Source organism: Pteropus medius, unplaced genomic scaffold (assembly GCF_902729225.1).
Source record: "Pteropus medius unplaced genomic scaffold, Ma_sr-lr_union100, whole genome shotgun sequence".
In the NCBI taxonomy this organism is placed as follows: domain Eukaryota; kingdom Metazoa; phylum Chordata; class Mammalia; order Chiroptera; family Pteropodidae; genus Pteropus; species Pteropus medius.
In genome coordinates this window covers 28,434,477-28,451,174 of record NW_024349802.1, presented here as the reverse complement: position 1 = coordinate 28,451,174, position 16,698 = coordinate 28,434,477, and the positions used below count along the sequence as shown (strand labels likewise).

Below are 16,698 nucleotides of genomic sequence, written 5' to 3'. Positions count from 1 at the left end.
TGACTATTTCCCAAAGGGAAAGTATATTACCTAAATTTAGCATAAAAAAAAAAAAAAAAAAAAAAAGAAAACCATAAATGGCAAATATATAAGATTGGATATGTGTGATTTTTCTACAGTAAACAACCAAACATAATATAATAAACTCCAAAATTAAAGCACCTAAGGAGTTAAAATGTTATCTTTAAATTTTGACATGCTCTATTATCAGAGAAAAATGTTTAAGAAATCTCTTCTGTGAGATTAGAACAGCATAATACATTTTTTTAACTGTATATTAAATGATAAACTTACATCAGAATTAAATCTCAACTGGCAAATGTTGCATGATATGATTTGCTTTCTTCGATGAGGAAGAGGAACCCCGAATGTATGATTTATTACAGCTTTCTGAATCGGGTCCATCTGTAAGGAGAAAAAAATACAACAAATAGAAATAAAGCTTGTCAGTTCCATTGGAATGTTGCCTATTTCATTAAAGAGCCAATCTGTACAGCTTCAATCTATTGCTCACATCATAAAAAAACATTTTTATTCTAAGAAAAGGCGTTTCTACTTTCTTGAAAAATAGGAAACAATAAACTTGAAGATCACTATGATAAGGAAAATAATAAATGTATCCATTTAAGTCTGTGTACTGTTTTTCTCATTTAGGATCAACAATTGTCTCAGTTTGATAATACTAAAATGTAATTAAAGGTTTATCAAAACTCGAGTTATTGCAAATGCCAGCAATCTTGCACAAAAGTATATCTACGCCATTGCCCCAAATATATTACAAAATAGACTTGGTCAGACAATCAGCTCTGAAAGTAAATTATGCACTATTATCCAACATTAACTTTATGCTGTTTGGTATATTTTCTACCTTGAGAATATAGTACATAGTATACACTTTCTGCTTTTAAGAATCCTAATACATGGAGCTATCAATTCCATTCAACAACCACTTATTGCTCATCCAGTATACTGTGACCCTATAGACTTATTATTTGAGGTTCAAAGAGTTTGGGCCACATATCAGTTATTTCTCTCCATCTCATTTTCTCAGGACAGGACAAGTTGACACCCAAAACATAATGTCAACAATCCAGCTCTAATAAAACTTAATGTCTCCTCACCAAGCTCTGTCCTACAGTCCGCATTAGTGGGTCTCAACTCTTAGATAAAAATTTTGATCTGCTTCTTAATATTTGTTAAATCTCTTTGAATGTCTGTCTTTATATCTTAAGATTATGATCAGGTTTAAAAGTGATAATTCATGTAATTTACTTAGCACAGTCAGTGCTGGGCACATTAACAAATCAATAAATGTTGGCTATTAATATAGAACACTCTTAATGTAGTGTTCTAAATATCAGCTGTAACAACAATAAACATAATAACACTCAGCATTTATTAAGTGTCTTTTATTAGCTAAGTATTAGGCTAGGTGGTTTATATATTAAACAGATACAAAGATCAAAAAGAAGTTGTCATGTAATCATTATTTTCTTCCATCATCACTTAATTTTTTTTCCTGATTTTAATCCTGGCCCAGATTCTGGATAAAATTCAGCTATCCAAGAGTTTTCTGATCACTTCCAGGTATTAACAAGTTCTAGCATCACCCGCCCCCCGCTTACTGGTGAATTCTCCATACTCCCTTTTAAACCAGTTTTATTTAGGTATAATTTACATGCAATAGCATTCACTGGTGTTAACTATAGAATTGGTTGAGATTTGACAAATATACACAGTAATACTAATTATCAAATAGAGCATTTGAATTGCCTGGAAAAGTTCCCTCCTGCCCTTCTGTGATCAATTCCTGCCTCCCACCCCAAGTCTTTGAAACCAATAATCTGCTTTCTGTCACTACATTTTTGCATTTTCTCGAAGTTCATATAAAAAGAATCATACAGTATGTGATCTTTTTGTCTGCCATCTATCATGCAGCATTAAGTTTCTAAGAGTCAACCATTTCGTTGCCTATATCAGTAACTTATTCATTTTTTATTGCTGAGTAGTAATCGTTCGTATAGATACACCACCATATGTTTACCCATTTGTCAGTTGATGAACATTTGAATTTGAATTATTTCCAGTAAATTCTATAATCTTTTCAAGTCTTAATATACAATCTAAAGCTTATTCCTAAATTCGATTCAGCGTCTTAATTCGAACATTGAAATTAAATTAAAATTACAATCTCTTTTCCTTAGGTTGGATGTACTACCAGAGAGTAGTTTGAAAGGCCACAGGGCATGGTATCGGATTCTTCTCTCTTCCTCCCTCTCTCTCCTTCCCTCCCTCCTCTCAAACTCCCCTACTTCCTCAGATCCAAAATGGATAATGCTCAGAGCTTGAAAAGGCCACACAAATCTGTGAATCTGGGCTGTTTCAAAAGCCTTCATTTTGCTTCCCAGGATCACTCTTAAACTACTTTAAACATGCCATCATAATGCTTCTATGACAACAATTACAGAGAACACTGGGGAATAATTTCCCTTTCAGCCAAGAGCTAAAGAAAATTAAAAGCAGAAAGAGGTCACTAACTTAGAAGTAGTTGTCTTGTCATGTTATATTGCATCTGTTCTGTGCATAAATGGGGCCCATTTCTATCAGGGGATTAGGTAAATTATGTCTATAACTCATTTAGAAATATTGAAGTACTCTTACAATAATACAATGAAATAAAAATGAACAACACATTTATATTAAAGATGCTTTCTGACATGTGGTGCTGAGTATTTATCATATATTAGTGAACAGTATATTATTTTGGTCTTTCAATAACAATGAGAAAGCAATGACTATATTCGATTCAAATTTGTGTAGGAGGTATTTTGGAACTAGACCCCATGCAAATGTGACATATTCTCTAGATTTAATTCTTTTGTTTGAATTGAATGATGTTCTGATCTCTGGGACTGTAAAATCAAATTTCACAATGCAAAGTTGTATATTCTTCTTTGGAGACCATTTTATTTCCCAGTATAGTTAGCAAAAAAACACAACTGAATTATATTTTAAAAACAAAAGTTACACCAACAAAAAGTATTTTATTTATCTTTTATCATTTTAGGAATCTAGTATGAAAAATGATGTCTAATGCCTTTATTACTTAACATAAATCGCATTCACCTCTCTAATATATACACCTATAAATATACATTTACAACAAGGAATTATGAAAGGGCAATATCTACATAATAACCAGTTCTGTTGTTAGATAGTCAATTAAATGAATCCACATGGTATGTAACGAAAAGTAGCATCTACTCTAAACTCAGGGGACAAATAGCCACTTTGATCATTTTGTCTAAACATACCATTATTTACCATTATAATCAAACATTTTGTTCAAAGAGAAAGCCATACATGTGGGTTTTTCCCCATGAACAAATAGGTCTGATTTGTCAAAACAATCACACTTTATTGTGTGTATGTATATTATCATTAAGACTTTTTTTTCTACAGAATCAGTTTTAAGGGACGCCAATGTGTGTAGGCTAGAAAAAATGGGGGCTCTTGGGTTAAATAAGTAGTAGAAAACCCAGATTTTACAGCCGAGGTATTCACAGTGCGCCATAAAATAAATTCTCTGAGATATCCCATAATAAAAAAGTTTTAAATAAATAATTTCTAAAATAATATAACCAAATCTTTTGTCATTTTATTTGTTTTTAATTTTAGCATGTCTGGTTCAATGCATGCAGTTTAGAAAATTGTAATCTGGAAAAATAAAGTCATTATAGAAATACGAATAAAATGTAAAGCCTTCAGCATGAAAGTAAAGACATAAACTAAAAATGTAATGCATAAAAATCAGGTCCATAAAACTTATCCCATGTATCACTAAATTAAAAACTGAAAGAAATGGTAAAATATATAAGATATTTTAAGATATTTATTTAATTTCTAAAGTAGAATATTTTAACAGCTAAAATTTTCTAAAAACAATACTCAGTCCCCTAAAACAAACAAAAGTGAAGAATGATACACTACTTATCGATATGCTTACCCAAACTCTAGACTAAAAATCAATTTCAAACTCAGTATGGCTTTATTTAAAGCCAAATGAATATGTTTTTCTTCATTTCAGGCTTAAAGATCTCTGCATTTCTATCTCAGATCCAGCTTTTCCATCACCTCCCCTCTGGGCATTCTGCTAAATTGATTTGTAAATAAGTGTACCAGGCACAGCTTCAGGTAGAGCAGCCGCAGTACAAGGTTCTGAACCTACTCTAAGGACGTCTGTTGTATTTTCACAGGAAAGGGCTTAACCTGGGTTTACATTTCCTATTCTAGGAGACCGCCTCTTTCGCTGTTCCTATTATTATTGTGGATTTCAGTTTTAAAATCGGACAATAAGAACTTAAATGTCAGGAAGTTTAGAAGTCTAGAAATATAAAGGTTGTCTCTTTCAGCTGATATTTCTATGTAACAATGACCAGTAACAATAACTCTAAAGGTTACACACACTTAAGGGCATTTAGAGTGTGTTTTTTGTTTATAAGCATTATTTCTATGCTAACAATTTACTGAAGAGCTCTCATTGCCCCTTATCTAAAATAATACAAGTAGTAAGCGGCAGAGCCAGCTAATATCCACAGCCTCCCACTCTGCCTCTTTGCCTTCCTCAGGCACCACAATAAAGCTTCGTGATATCTACTGTCCTGAGTATTTGTGACTCTGTAGAATTAAGTGACACTGAGTAGAGACCCTGGTAGATTTATTACACCAACTATGAATTAGTAAAATTTGTGTTTATATTGCTTATATTCATATATTAGAAAACACTAATAACAATATTCCTAATAATCTCACTCCTGCAACGAATTTATCCATTTGAAAAATTGCAACTTCTGTCCTTTTTCTCTATTTTAATGGATATATAACTTACATATAAAAAAGTGCATACATCTTAAGTGTATCATTAATTGATTTTTTAAAACATGTGCATACTCCCATGTTATCACTATCCTAATAAAGATGTAGAACGCTTTCTGAAATCAAGAAGGCTCCCAGTCTTCCTCTTACCTAGTCAATACCCTCTAGTGATCACTATCATTATGAGATCAGCATAGATTATTTTTCCTACTTTTGTACTTTATAAAATGTAATTACATAGTATATATTCTTAGGTATCCATTTCTTTCATTCAGCATATGGGTCAAGAGTATCTTGTCCCCTATTCATTGCTGTATTCTACCATATCACAATTGTTTGTCAACTCTACAGTTGGTGGAGATTTGGGTTTTCAGTTTGAACCTATTATGATTAAAGTTACTATAAATATTTGTGAGCATGTGTTTTGTTGGAATTAGAAGTCATTTCTCTGAGATATATAATTAGAAATTAAGTTTCTAGCTTGTAGGATATGCACAAGTTAAGCTTTACCAGATATTCCTAGAGAGTTTTTTAAAATGGTAGTTACAATACTGCAATGCAATTCTGGCACTATCCAGAGTTAGTGTCGTCTCCACAGGTGAAGAGCACAGTCCCCAAAAAGACTGTCTTCATTTCAGAATCTAGGCACTAATTTGGGAGTCCCCAAGTCACCTGCACTTCTGACAAACTGGCTACCACTTCAGCAGCTCCATGACCCCTGCGGTTTCGATAACTTGCTAGAATGACTAACAGAACTCAAGAAAGCACTATAATTATGATTACAGATTTATTATAAAGGATACAAATCAGAGTAATCCAAATGGAGAGACCAGTAGGATGAGGTCTGGGAGAATCCTGACATGGAGCCGCCAATGGCTCTCTCCACAGAATCAGGACATGTTACCTTCCTTGCACCCTCCCAGCCAAGAAGTTCACCCAAGCCTTGCTGTCCGGAGTTTTTATTGGGATTTCATTACATAGGCATGATTAATTGAATAATTGGCCATATGATTGAACTGAGTTACCAGCTCCTTTCCCCTCCCTGGAGGTCAGACTGACATTACCTGTACAAAGCCCAGTCCTCTAATTGCACAGTCACTCTTTCTGGTGACTGACCCCCATCCTACGTCCTCTCATTAGCATAAACTCGGGTGTGATCTAAAGTGTGTATGATCAACAAAGATACTCATCACTCAGGAATATCCAAGATTTTAGAAGTTACCTCCCAAGAACAGAGGATAAAGACAGTTATATTCTTTATTATACAGCAGCTGTATATCTTTATACTTTTAAATGCATAATTTTACATAGTTGATATAGAATATTTTTCTTTATTTCCATTTAAGAATGTATCAAAAGAATACTTTCATTTAACTTCAGTTTTTATATTTATCAATTAAATGGTGGCATACTATCTCACTAAATGATTGTACCACAATTTACTTAGCTAATTCTCTGTCACTGCATATTTAGGTTGTCATTTTAAATTGCACTGCACAGATCATCTTTTGTGGTGTAACTTTTTTTCTGAGAACCAAAGCATCTTAGAGCTGGAAAGAATGTCAGTGATCACATTTTGTCTCTCGTTCTATTTAAAAGGCCACTAAAGTTCAGAGAGGTGAAGTGTTCTAATGAAAAAATGGTCAAGGAACCAACTTGTCACCTCCCAGTTCTAGGTTCTGACAGCTATAATATATGACATTAAGTCTGACCCTTCTTCTTTCTCTCCAAATAGAAAGTAACAACTGGTTAAAAGCTATTCTAAAATCTTCCTTCTTTATTTGCTAGCTCTTTTATTTTAATGTTTCTAAGCCTGTATTTTCTCCCCTCTAAAATGGGGTGATAATCACTCTTGCATTTTGGGTGAAAAAGAAATTATACTAAGTGTATACACATTTCAGCACTGTGTCTGACACATAGAAAGTACTCAATAAATGCAACTGCTTCTGCTATTATTATTTTATAGCAAGAACAGCAAACCTCACCATTCCTTTCCAGAAGCAGAAAACCTAGAAAGAGTAGAAAGATGCCTCAGAAGATCCATGAGATCTAAATCCAGGAAAAGATATATAAGTTCAATGATGTTAAACCTCAAATTATATTTGAAGGAAGCAATAAGTAACTTTAGGTGAGCAAGCACTTTGATGTGTGAATCACTTTTAGTAGGGCCTATATGTCATATCTCCTTAGGTCTTAGCATCCATACAAGGTAGATATATATATTTTTTTCCTTTGAATAATGTTATTTTACAGCAGTTTTAGATTCACAGCAAAATTGAGCAGAAGGTGCAGGTAGATATTTTTTTGCCACCATTTTACATATGAGAATGTTTAGGCACAGAGACACGAATTTAACTGGAAATCAGTTTCAACGCTAAGTATTTTCAGGCCTGTGATTTGAATTCAGGTAATCCGATGCCACCACTTTGACTCTTAAACACTGTGCTAGATTTTCTTTCTTCAGCAAATGAAAAAATAAATACGTTTAAACAAAAAGAGATGGGGAGAAAATGTCTACAACATCTAAATCAAGGATTATGTACTCCAGCTACATACGGGAGCTCTAGAAATCGCTATGTGAAAGATAAAAATACCAATGGCAAAATGGTCAGGACATACTAAAAGGCAATTTGTAGGAGAAAATATCTGAAAGGTCAATAAAAAATAAAATGTGCTGGTTATCGTGAAAATGGAATTTAAAATAACAAGACAGTTTTTACACAGTGGGCAAAAAAAAAAAAAATCTGACAGCATTCAGTATTGACAAGGATTTGGGAAAAGTAAAGGAGAATTTAGCAGCACCTAGTAAAATTTAAAATAATTGACCATATGACCTAAATATTCAACTTCTAGAGAAACTCTGGCTCATGTACACCACGAGATCATTACAAGGGAGTTCCTTGCAGTTTTGTTGGCATTAGCCACAATTTTGAAACAACCTAAATGGCCATCAACAGGAGAAATGATAAATGGCCCAAGAGCTATAAGATGAAACGTCAATACAGAAGTTACAAGGAATTTCTTAAATATTTCTTTAGCAGCATGGACGAACAAACAAAACAAAATGCATAAGAATATCTACCATATGACATCAGACACCAAAAAAAACACACATCCATGGTCAATAAAAAAAAGCAGGAAAAAAAAATTAAGATAGAATCATTTTATAACTCATAAAGAAATAATGCATCCAGGCAATAAGCATCAATCACTTCTAATGAACAAAAGAGACAACCAGACATCAAGTATCTCCTGAAGTACAATGCCATCCATGTATCTAAAATAAAAAACCTGAATCTGATCAAGCCTATAGATGTAATTATCAGTTTGCAGGAAATAGAGAGAGAGAGAACATATTAAGTTTCTACATGAATAAAATCAGTGTATTCCAAACTGGGAAACCATAGAACAAATGACATACTTTTTAGAACAAATAAATAGATAGAACATAATAGGGGAAAGACTTATAACCTATATGATACATGATAGTTAAGAGATATAGTAATCAATTCCAAACAATGAGCCTTACATGGATCCTTATTTTAACACATTGTAAAATAAATATTAGGAGACAATAGGGGAAAATAAAACTGACTATTTATAACAATAAAGAGTTATTTTTAAGTTGTGATCATTAGTGTGTTTAAAAAGTCATAATTTTAAAATACACACAAATATATACTGAGTAGATGATATTATGACTGATTTTCTTCAAAATAAAAATTAAAAATCACATGAAAAAATCGATAAATTGAGGATGCACATATCTGTATATAAAAATATGCTAACTAGAATGAAAAGAAGAGTGTATATCATGCTCATAATAATTGTCTTTTGGGGATCTAAGGATGGGACTAGGACAGTGGCTAAAGAGAACTAAAGCTACAGACATAACATTTCATTTCTTCTAAAATATGAAAACTAGAAATCAAAATGACAAAATATTAAGCTGTAAAATTATGATTAAATATGGGTTTTGTTATAATATTTATCATACTCTTCTTAAAAATCTAAAAGTTCACATGCAAATCTTTCTATGGGACTAGTGTTGGTAGGGAGTTTAACAGAAATATCAATCACCCAAGCCAAAGACAGCTCTGAGTGGGGTGTATTGGGGATACACATTAAGTCTGATGATTTCTTTGCTTTTGTAGAACAGCAAAGGACGTGCATGAATTCATTCAACAAATTCATTTAACCAGAATGTTTATTTCCATCAATCTCTTTAATCAGGCAAGCCCTAATCTACTCATTTAAATCAAGTAAGAAATATAACATGTATAAATCCCATAAATACACTAAGGGCACAGCCAATTTTTCAATGAACGAAGCTCTCTTTTACCTTTTACATTCATGTCTTTCGCACATTCCACTCCCTCTGCCTTGAGAAGTCTTTTCCCTATGCTTTCAAATTCATCTTCCCCTGGCTAATGCCTGCCCACTTTTTCAGGAGTCCAATAGGGACTCAACTCTTCTTCCAGAATTCTTCACTGATCCCCTTCAAATAGGCTTGGTGCTTCCACTCATCCTTCACAATGCTCCATCACGCCATCTGAAGATACTTCTTGACTTGTTTGTCTTTCTCAACACAGAGTAAAGTGTGTTGGCAGGCCTGGATCCCACTGTTCTTTGTATGCAGCAATCAGCAGACTGGCTCACACTTATTAAAGGCTTAAAACATGTCTATTGAGTTGCTAAATAAAGTCCAATATCATCACATAATAGTGTTGGAATGGTATTTACAATAGCAGTGGAAAAACTTGGGTTCACAAGAAAACCTTAAAAACAGAAGGTGAAGAGAGCTTATTAAAAGCAAAGACATGTAGGAAATGACTCCATGATACGACATGGCATACAGGATATAGACGCTGGGAGTAGACTCTATAACTGTGAGCCACCGAGCAGAATTTGCATATAATCTATTGTCATCTAAGTAACAGGAAACGGTTGATAGGCTGTCTTTACACTTTAATGTGCCAACATCAGACCATTTTTCCACCATACACCTTCCTAGACAAAGGCTAATAGACATACTAGTCTCCTGATCAGTTAAGGAGAAGAGGATTTGGTTCAGAAAACCAATGCTTGGACTTGAAATGAGCAAAGGCATTTGGATGCTCTCCAAGTACTCAGGACATGTCCGCATGTAAGAGACATTTCACTGTCAGTAGCTTTCTGCCATGGCTATTTTCCCTAATGTTCTATGAGTAGGCTAATAAAGGGAAACATAGGAAGTTCAAAGTAAAGGATGGATGAGCTTAAGGGGATTTTAAGACATTATTTTTCTTAGAATCATTTATGCACTCAAGCAATACCAGTTTAACCAATGCGCTTTGTAGCCTTATCATGGAATGCCCCCTGATACCCGCACTCCGAGATTTTTAAGTGGATATATGGATTGTTACCAACACAATTTCTCAGTCATGGGATTTTCATCCTGGGCACATCTCTGGAATTCATCTACTTGTGTTTTCAGTAAGGAGGGGGCTATGTTTCACCCATGCTCATGTCCCCCGTCATTCTCATTCCTTTCCTTAGAACCTAGTGAGCACTCAATATATATTTTAATTTTATTGAAATTTCTCATTTTACAAATGAGAAAAGTTATACCCCAAAGAGGGATATAAAAGTCTAAGAAAAAAAAGGAAGAAAAGAAGGTGACTTCATTCTATTGATGGACTTCCTTTTTCAGCAACAGTATTTTTTTAGCCTATAGATATATATTGTTTTAGCCTATATATATAAAATATATTATATATTAGATATATATTACATACATATGGTTTCTTTATAAAGAATGAATGTTGCCTAATCACACTAATATCACCCTGTGGAGTACACTCCAGTTTTTAATACTAGACACTTTAGAAACCTTGTTATCAGCATTACAGAGACTTAATTTGACTCAAATGTTTTGACATGAATCCTGTTTTTGGTGGATTTAAATAGAAAAATCTCTTTCAAAGACAATGAATGCCAAAGACAAGATTCCTCAGTGGTCTTCAGGGTTGGTCTCTGAATAATGTCTAAGGTAATTAAATCTAGCAACCCCAGAGTTGGGATTACATTTATGTGGAATGCCCCAGAGAACATGGCATTATTGACTAAGAAGGAGAATAAACTTCAAAAATCCATTCTATTACCAGCTCTACTAGAAGTCCACAAACGTTTCTGATTCCTGGCCAGGAAACACTGGCCAGGTGTTAAAACCTGCTGTATTCTGAGATGAAAAGAAAGGTAAGGACAAAATACTTTTGTATATGAATCACTTATGACTAAATTGAAAGGATTTTCTCTTTCTCTGAAATATCCTTTCTACTTCTCTGTTGTTAAACTCCTCTCTTTTTCAACATCATGGTATTATTATATGGAGTGATTGATTATGTTCTTGTTTGAAACAATTAAAAGGTGAAAGCACTAGGTTAATTGGCCTTTCATATCTCCTTAATATTTTAATTGTGTGATAGTTTCCTAGGGCTGTTGTAACAAAGTACTGCAAACGTGGTGGCTCTAAACAAAAGAAATTCATTATCTCACAGTTTGAGAAGCTAGAAGTTTGACATCAAAGTGTTGGAGACACACACTTTCTCTGAAATCTGTGAAGAGAAATTATTCCTGCCTATTCCTAGCTTCTGGTGTTCTACCAGCACTCTTTGGTAAGCTCTAATTTATAGACACATCACTCCAATACTCCATTCTTCCTATGTGTGTTGGTCTCTGTGTCCAAATTTCTACTGTTGATAAGGACACCAGTCCTATTGGATTAGGGACCACTCTACTGAATTCATTTCAACTTGATTACATCTGTAAAAAGCACATTTCCAAATAATGTCTCATTCTGATGTATTGGGGTTTAAGACTCCAACCATTCTTTTTTGGGGGGAACACATTTCAAGCCCTAACAAATGGAATGGGCAATATAAAATACAGAGGCCACTGTGAAATTTAACTCAGACACTAATTCTAGGATTTCTTGGTTAAAGGAAAAATACAAATTAAAATAAGTTTTCTTGTCTTAGTGGTCAAAACTAAAAGGGAAAGCTTGAACAATGTATCACTGAGACTATTCCTTTTCCGTCTTCTTCTTAACTCGATCAGTTTTAGCCTCAAATTGTTTTGTGATCCCCAAGGGTCTGGGAAGGAGAAACAAGTTCAAGTTCAAGGAACTGAAATACAGAGAGATAAAGATAATAGAATTGAAAGAAGTAGTGCAGATCGTTATTAGGGGGCCTGCAAAAAATGTAGATGGGTTATTTATGAACTGTCACAAAATCAAAGTTATAAAGTCTATAGAAAAATTAAACAGTGGCACATTGGTATGAGCTATGTGAGTGATTATCTAATTTTGGTTAAATTAGAAAAGACATAAATTTGGGGCTACATGTTTTGCCTTGTACTATTTTTTTTATTATTCCTTTGCTTGTTTGTTTCTTTGTTTATACTGCCATTTAATGCCTTTGAGAAAGTATAATGATGTGTGGAATGGCTCCTTTTATACAAATTCCAACTCTGTCAGTATCTATATGTCTCTTCCAGCATGAAAATTCCAAGATAACACATGTATATGGAATTAAGCATATAAGGATATCCTTGCTTGTTTTTGTTTTGTTCAAAAATGAAAATAGACATACACATAAGTTTGTATGTGTGTGTATACACATGCATACATATTATTTACATACAAATTTAAGTGCCAGTATTTATCCACCAATTCCATACATAAAAATTCTCACTGCTTGGAATTTGGCATGACTCAATTTCTTTTATTCTGTTTGGGCTATACTTGATAATTTATTGACATATTCTACTTCTTGCACTGAAATATTCTTTCACTGATTTACACACATATTTCCCCTACCTTTCCCTGTGGGTGGCCCATATACCACTTTCTTTAATCCAGTGATGTGGAATTCAAGCCACAAGGGACATTTTATGGTGGTAAACACTGCCTTTCATGAAGTAGCCCAGGCCCATATCTCTAGATTCATTTCCATTCTTCCTTGCCTCCGATATTTTGCTTCTGTAATACAGATCTGCTTGCAAGTCCTTGCATAATCCAGTGTGGTTTCTTGTCTTCTTATCTTTTGTAAGGCTCTTTCATATTTTTCAATATCTATGACTTAAATATTACATGAAAAATTCCTGTCTATCTTTGGAAATGTTATTTTCTCCAAGAGAATCAAATCCCTCTAGTCTCTCAATAGGTCAGACTAAATGCTCCCTCTCCCAGTCCCCAAAACACTCTTTACATTCTAGCATCATGTCATATACTATCCACACTCAAATACTCTGCTTATACTTCTTTCCTCCCCAAATTGCAAAAGATATAGTTTTATTTGTCATTGAAAAGCAAGTGTCTGAGGACAGAAAATGCTCAAGAAAGTTTTACTGTTGAAGAAAGTAATTAGATATATAAAAGCAGCCACTCCAGCCAACTGTCAATCATTTTAAGAGGGAAAGTGGTCTAATAGAATTCTTCATTGAAGCCACTTTGTTCAATTTTGTAGAAAAATTGCTTTGTCATCAAATTGCACTGTCATCTGAAGCAGATTGTGCTTAGGGGCCTTGATGTAAATATTCAAAATGAACTGCATGTTTTAAAGTAAAAACAATAATCTGTCTCTTAAATGCTTGGCACACATTTAAGGCAATCATTCTCAACCCTGGCTGCACACTGGGAGTTGCCCAGGGAGCCTGTTCAAGGTACAGGGCCAAAACCCCAACACAAGGAAAATCCATTCGATGTTTAAAGGCTCTATGGGGAATGGCTAAGAAGTACTGGTTAAAACCCAGGTATTAGAATCAACTTCCTGTGATTAAAATGTTTTCGCCAGATGTTTCCAGGAAACCAATGTCTTCTTTTCTACCAATAAATAATTTTTAGGCAAATAATCCTACGAGGGATGTGATATTATCCTTGTTTTACAGAAATGGAAACCAAAGAACAGCCAGGATTAGTTGTTTGTCATGGTAACCTATTTATTAGCAGATAGCTTCAAGATTTAAATCAAGGTTTATTAAAGTCCGATATTATTCCTACATATCACGCTGACTCTCAAACATGTGTAGCAGCTCAATAAACTTCTGAACTCAGTTTAAAAACTGGATCTGAATTTGGGGTTCTTGGGAATTGACAAGCTACACCAGAACAACTTGAAATAAACAAGGGCTATTATAAAGTATTTCTAACAATTGACTTGCTTTTATTTCATTGTAGGCTATTTTTAATCTTCAAAGTGTGCTTAAAGTACACTGTTACACTTCTCGTTCTCTCTTTCTCTACTCTGCCTGCTTTTCATTTCCTGACCGTTTTTAAAGACTTAAAGAAACTAATGTAAAGTTAAATTGTAGTTAGAAGCTTGAATCTGATGTAACAAAGGCCAAGTGGTCAGCAAGACATTCTCAACTATAGAGATCACGGAAGGATGAAGCTGAGGCTATCTTGTGCTCCCAGAAATCTTAAAGATCAAACCCGCCTGAACCAAAGGCAAAGGTAACTTGATACATAAGAACCTCTCTTATCCATGAAGGTACAGTTACATTTTGGTTGTATTTTAAACACTTTTGGTGCCTGCCACATAGAAACGCACACACAAAAACATAATTTGGGGGTTTGAAAACCCCCCAAATATAGTGCCGATAGACTATTGGTGGTTTATTGAATAAACTACAATGTAAATTGTATAAACTAAAATATAAACTGCAACCACTTAAACCACTCTTCACATGGCCCAAAAGGGGCTGCAAATCTCAAATGGATTCCCATGAGCAAGCACATCAAAAAACCGATTTGAGAGGTTATTTTGTTAGTTGGCACACTACCTAGTACATTTTGTATTTCCTATGCATTTCAAGTCTTTTCACATAGGGACTCTTGTACATACTGTGCTTTAATTTATTTTCTAGTTTTATTTGTTTTTATCAAATAATATACACATGGTAACAAACCAGAGTACAACAGAGTTTCAGATAAAAAGCAAAACTCTCCCACTCTAACCCTCCTAAACCAGAGGTAAATGCTTGCAATGTTTATTATTATTATGTTTCTTCTAGTTGCCATAATTGCTCTAAATAACATGCAAACATATTTATATCTCTAGACACTAATAAAGATGAGAAGTTAATATGTAGACACCATCACACTTTCTTTGTTTCTTTCCATACCCATTTATATAAACTTTCAAAGTTTTATTAATTTCAATATTCTCTTGTCATTTTATAATACTACATAATATGTTTCTACTTTTATGTTTGGTTCCACTAATTTGAGTCAGTATCTCAAATTTCTTGCTTTAAGTTATTGTTTTCTTACATCTTTTCTCTCCTCAATTTCCATTTCTAAATTCTCTCAACTACATTTACACTTTTAGATGTTCAAAATTTTCTAACTGAAATATTGTGTACTCTAACTACAAACTATTCTTATCAACTTTGTTCAAGGATAACTCTAGTGTCTAAAAGCTAATAAAATTATCATTGTTTTGACTTTATCGATATTTTTGTCTGCTAACCAGATAACACGACAGGATTCCATTTCTTTTTTTATGGTTCCTGTGCTACAAATCTTGGCCCATACAAGAGATTTTTTTTTAGCTTTGAGTAAGGTAGCTTCTATTTTCTCACTATTCATCAATTGTTTGAAATTCTGTTCTATTTCAACTAATTCATATATTAAACCATGCTTTTCTATTATTTCTTTTTGCCTTTGTTTCTATATAAATAATGTGTTTTTATTTTAAATTAAAACAAATTTTTCTCTTCTCAATCAGTCCCCATGTTTTCAGCCCCACCTGTCTCATGCTTTCTGATTTATTCACTCACCTTACACCTGTAGACCCTAATTCTAGACTTTTTTCAAGGTTCTGACTTTATACTTTTCTCTACTTTTTTTTTTCTTTAAGTTATCTGTGCATTTCTGCCCAATATTTCTCTAGTTTCCAGAGATATTTAAACCTTTACCTGCTGGCGACCCAAACCACTTTTGTTCTTTTGCAACTATGTGTCTTCTTCATATTTCTTTATGCTTATTTCAAGGAAATCTTGAGAGAAAAAGAATTGTTTGTATGATCTTTATCCCATTTTGAAAGAAAACTAGAAGTTATTGCTAAATGAGTTTTAATAAAAAAATCTAAAGAAAAGTATGTATACTAAAAATGTACACTAATCCAAAATACCTGCTATCTAATATCAATAAATTATAGTTTTTAGGTAAAGGATTATTGTTGCTCACATTTGATTAGATAAACTACTCTAGTTAAGTAATCACTCTTCTAAACAATATTTGAGCATCAAGAACATGAGTTAGCATCATGTCACTTCCTCTGAAATCTGGGAACCCAGTGAAAGCTGCTTTCTCCCACTTCTTAGAATGTATATTTCTTTTCATTATGAAAAGAACATATGATAGCTAAAAACTACAGTTTCATCCTTCCTCTGTTGCTGTTTACTTTGCATTTTAAGTGAAATTTCTAAACCAATTTTCTATATCTTTCTTGATAATAATTTGCATATTGTAAAAATCCTTGGCTAAAGAAAAGCAAATATAAAAAAGGCAATCACAAAGAAGAAAATGCACTAGTACTAAAGACTTCTGCTAATTACCTAGCAAAATTATCTGGCTGCCTGAGTACCTCTGGGATGGCAATGTTAACACTTAAGAAAAACACATCACATATCAAGTGTCAGGCTGCTAAGCTAAATTTCAAACAATTCCAAAACATTAAACAGGAAAAGACCATGCACTGCATGACACAACTTGGCAAGAGTTCTTGTAACTGTTCGCACTTTATCATATAAATACAGAGTTCAAAAGGGGGTGAAGGG

General features: G+C 33.6%; 1 protein-coding gene across 6 annotated transcripts in view; it reads right to left on the bottom strand.

The window, feature by feature from the left end:
- The window catches only part of ZNF385D (zinc finger protein 385D), a 268,358-nt gene that overhangs the window by 113,720 nt on the left and 137,940 nt on the right, over window positions 1-16,698 (bottom strand). For 5 of the 6 annotated variants that reach the window (XM_039836766.1, XM_039836771.1, XM_039836765.1 and 2 more), the window contains one exon: window positions 295-405. The exons of the other annotated variant lie outside the window; for it this stretch is intronic. In XM_039836766.1, coding sequence (XP_039692700.1) covers window positions 295-405 — 111 coding nt within the window. The remainder of the gene's footprint in view (window positions 1-294; window positions 406-16,698) is intronic. 6 annotated transcript variants of the gene reach the window in all.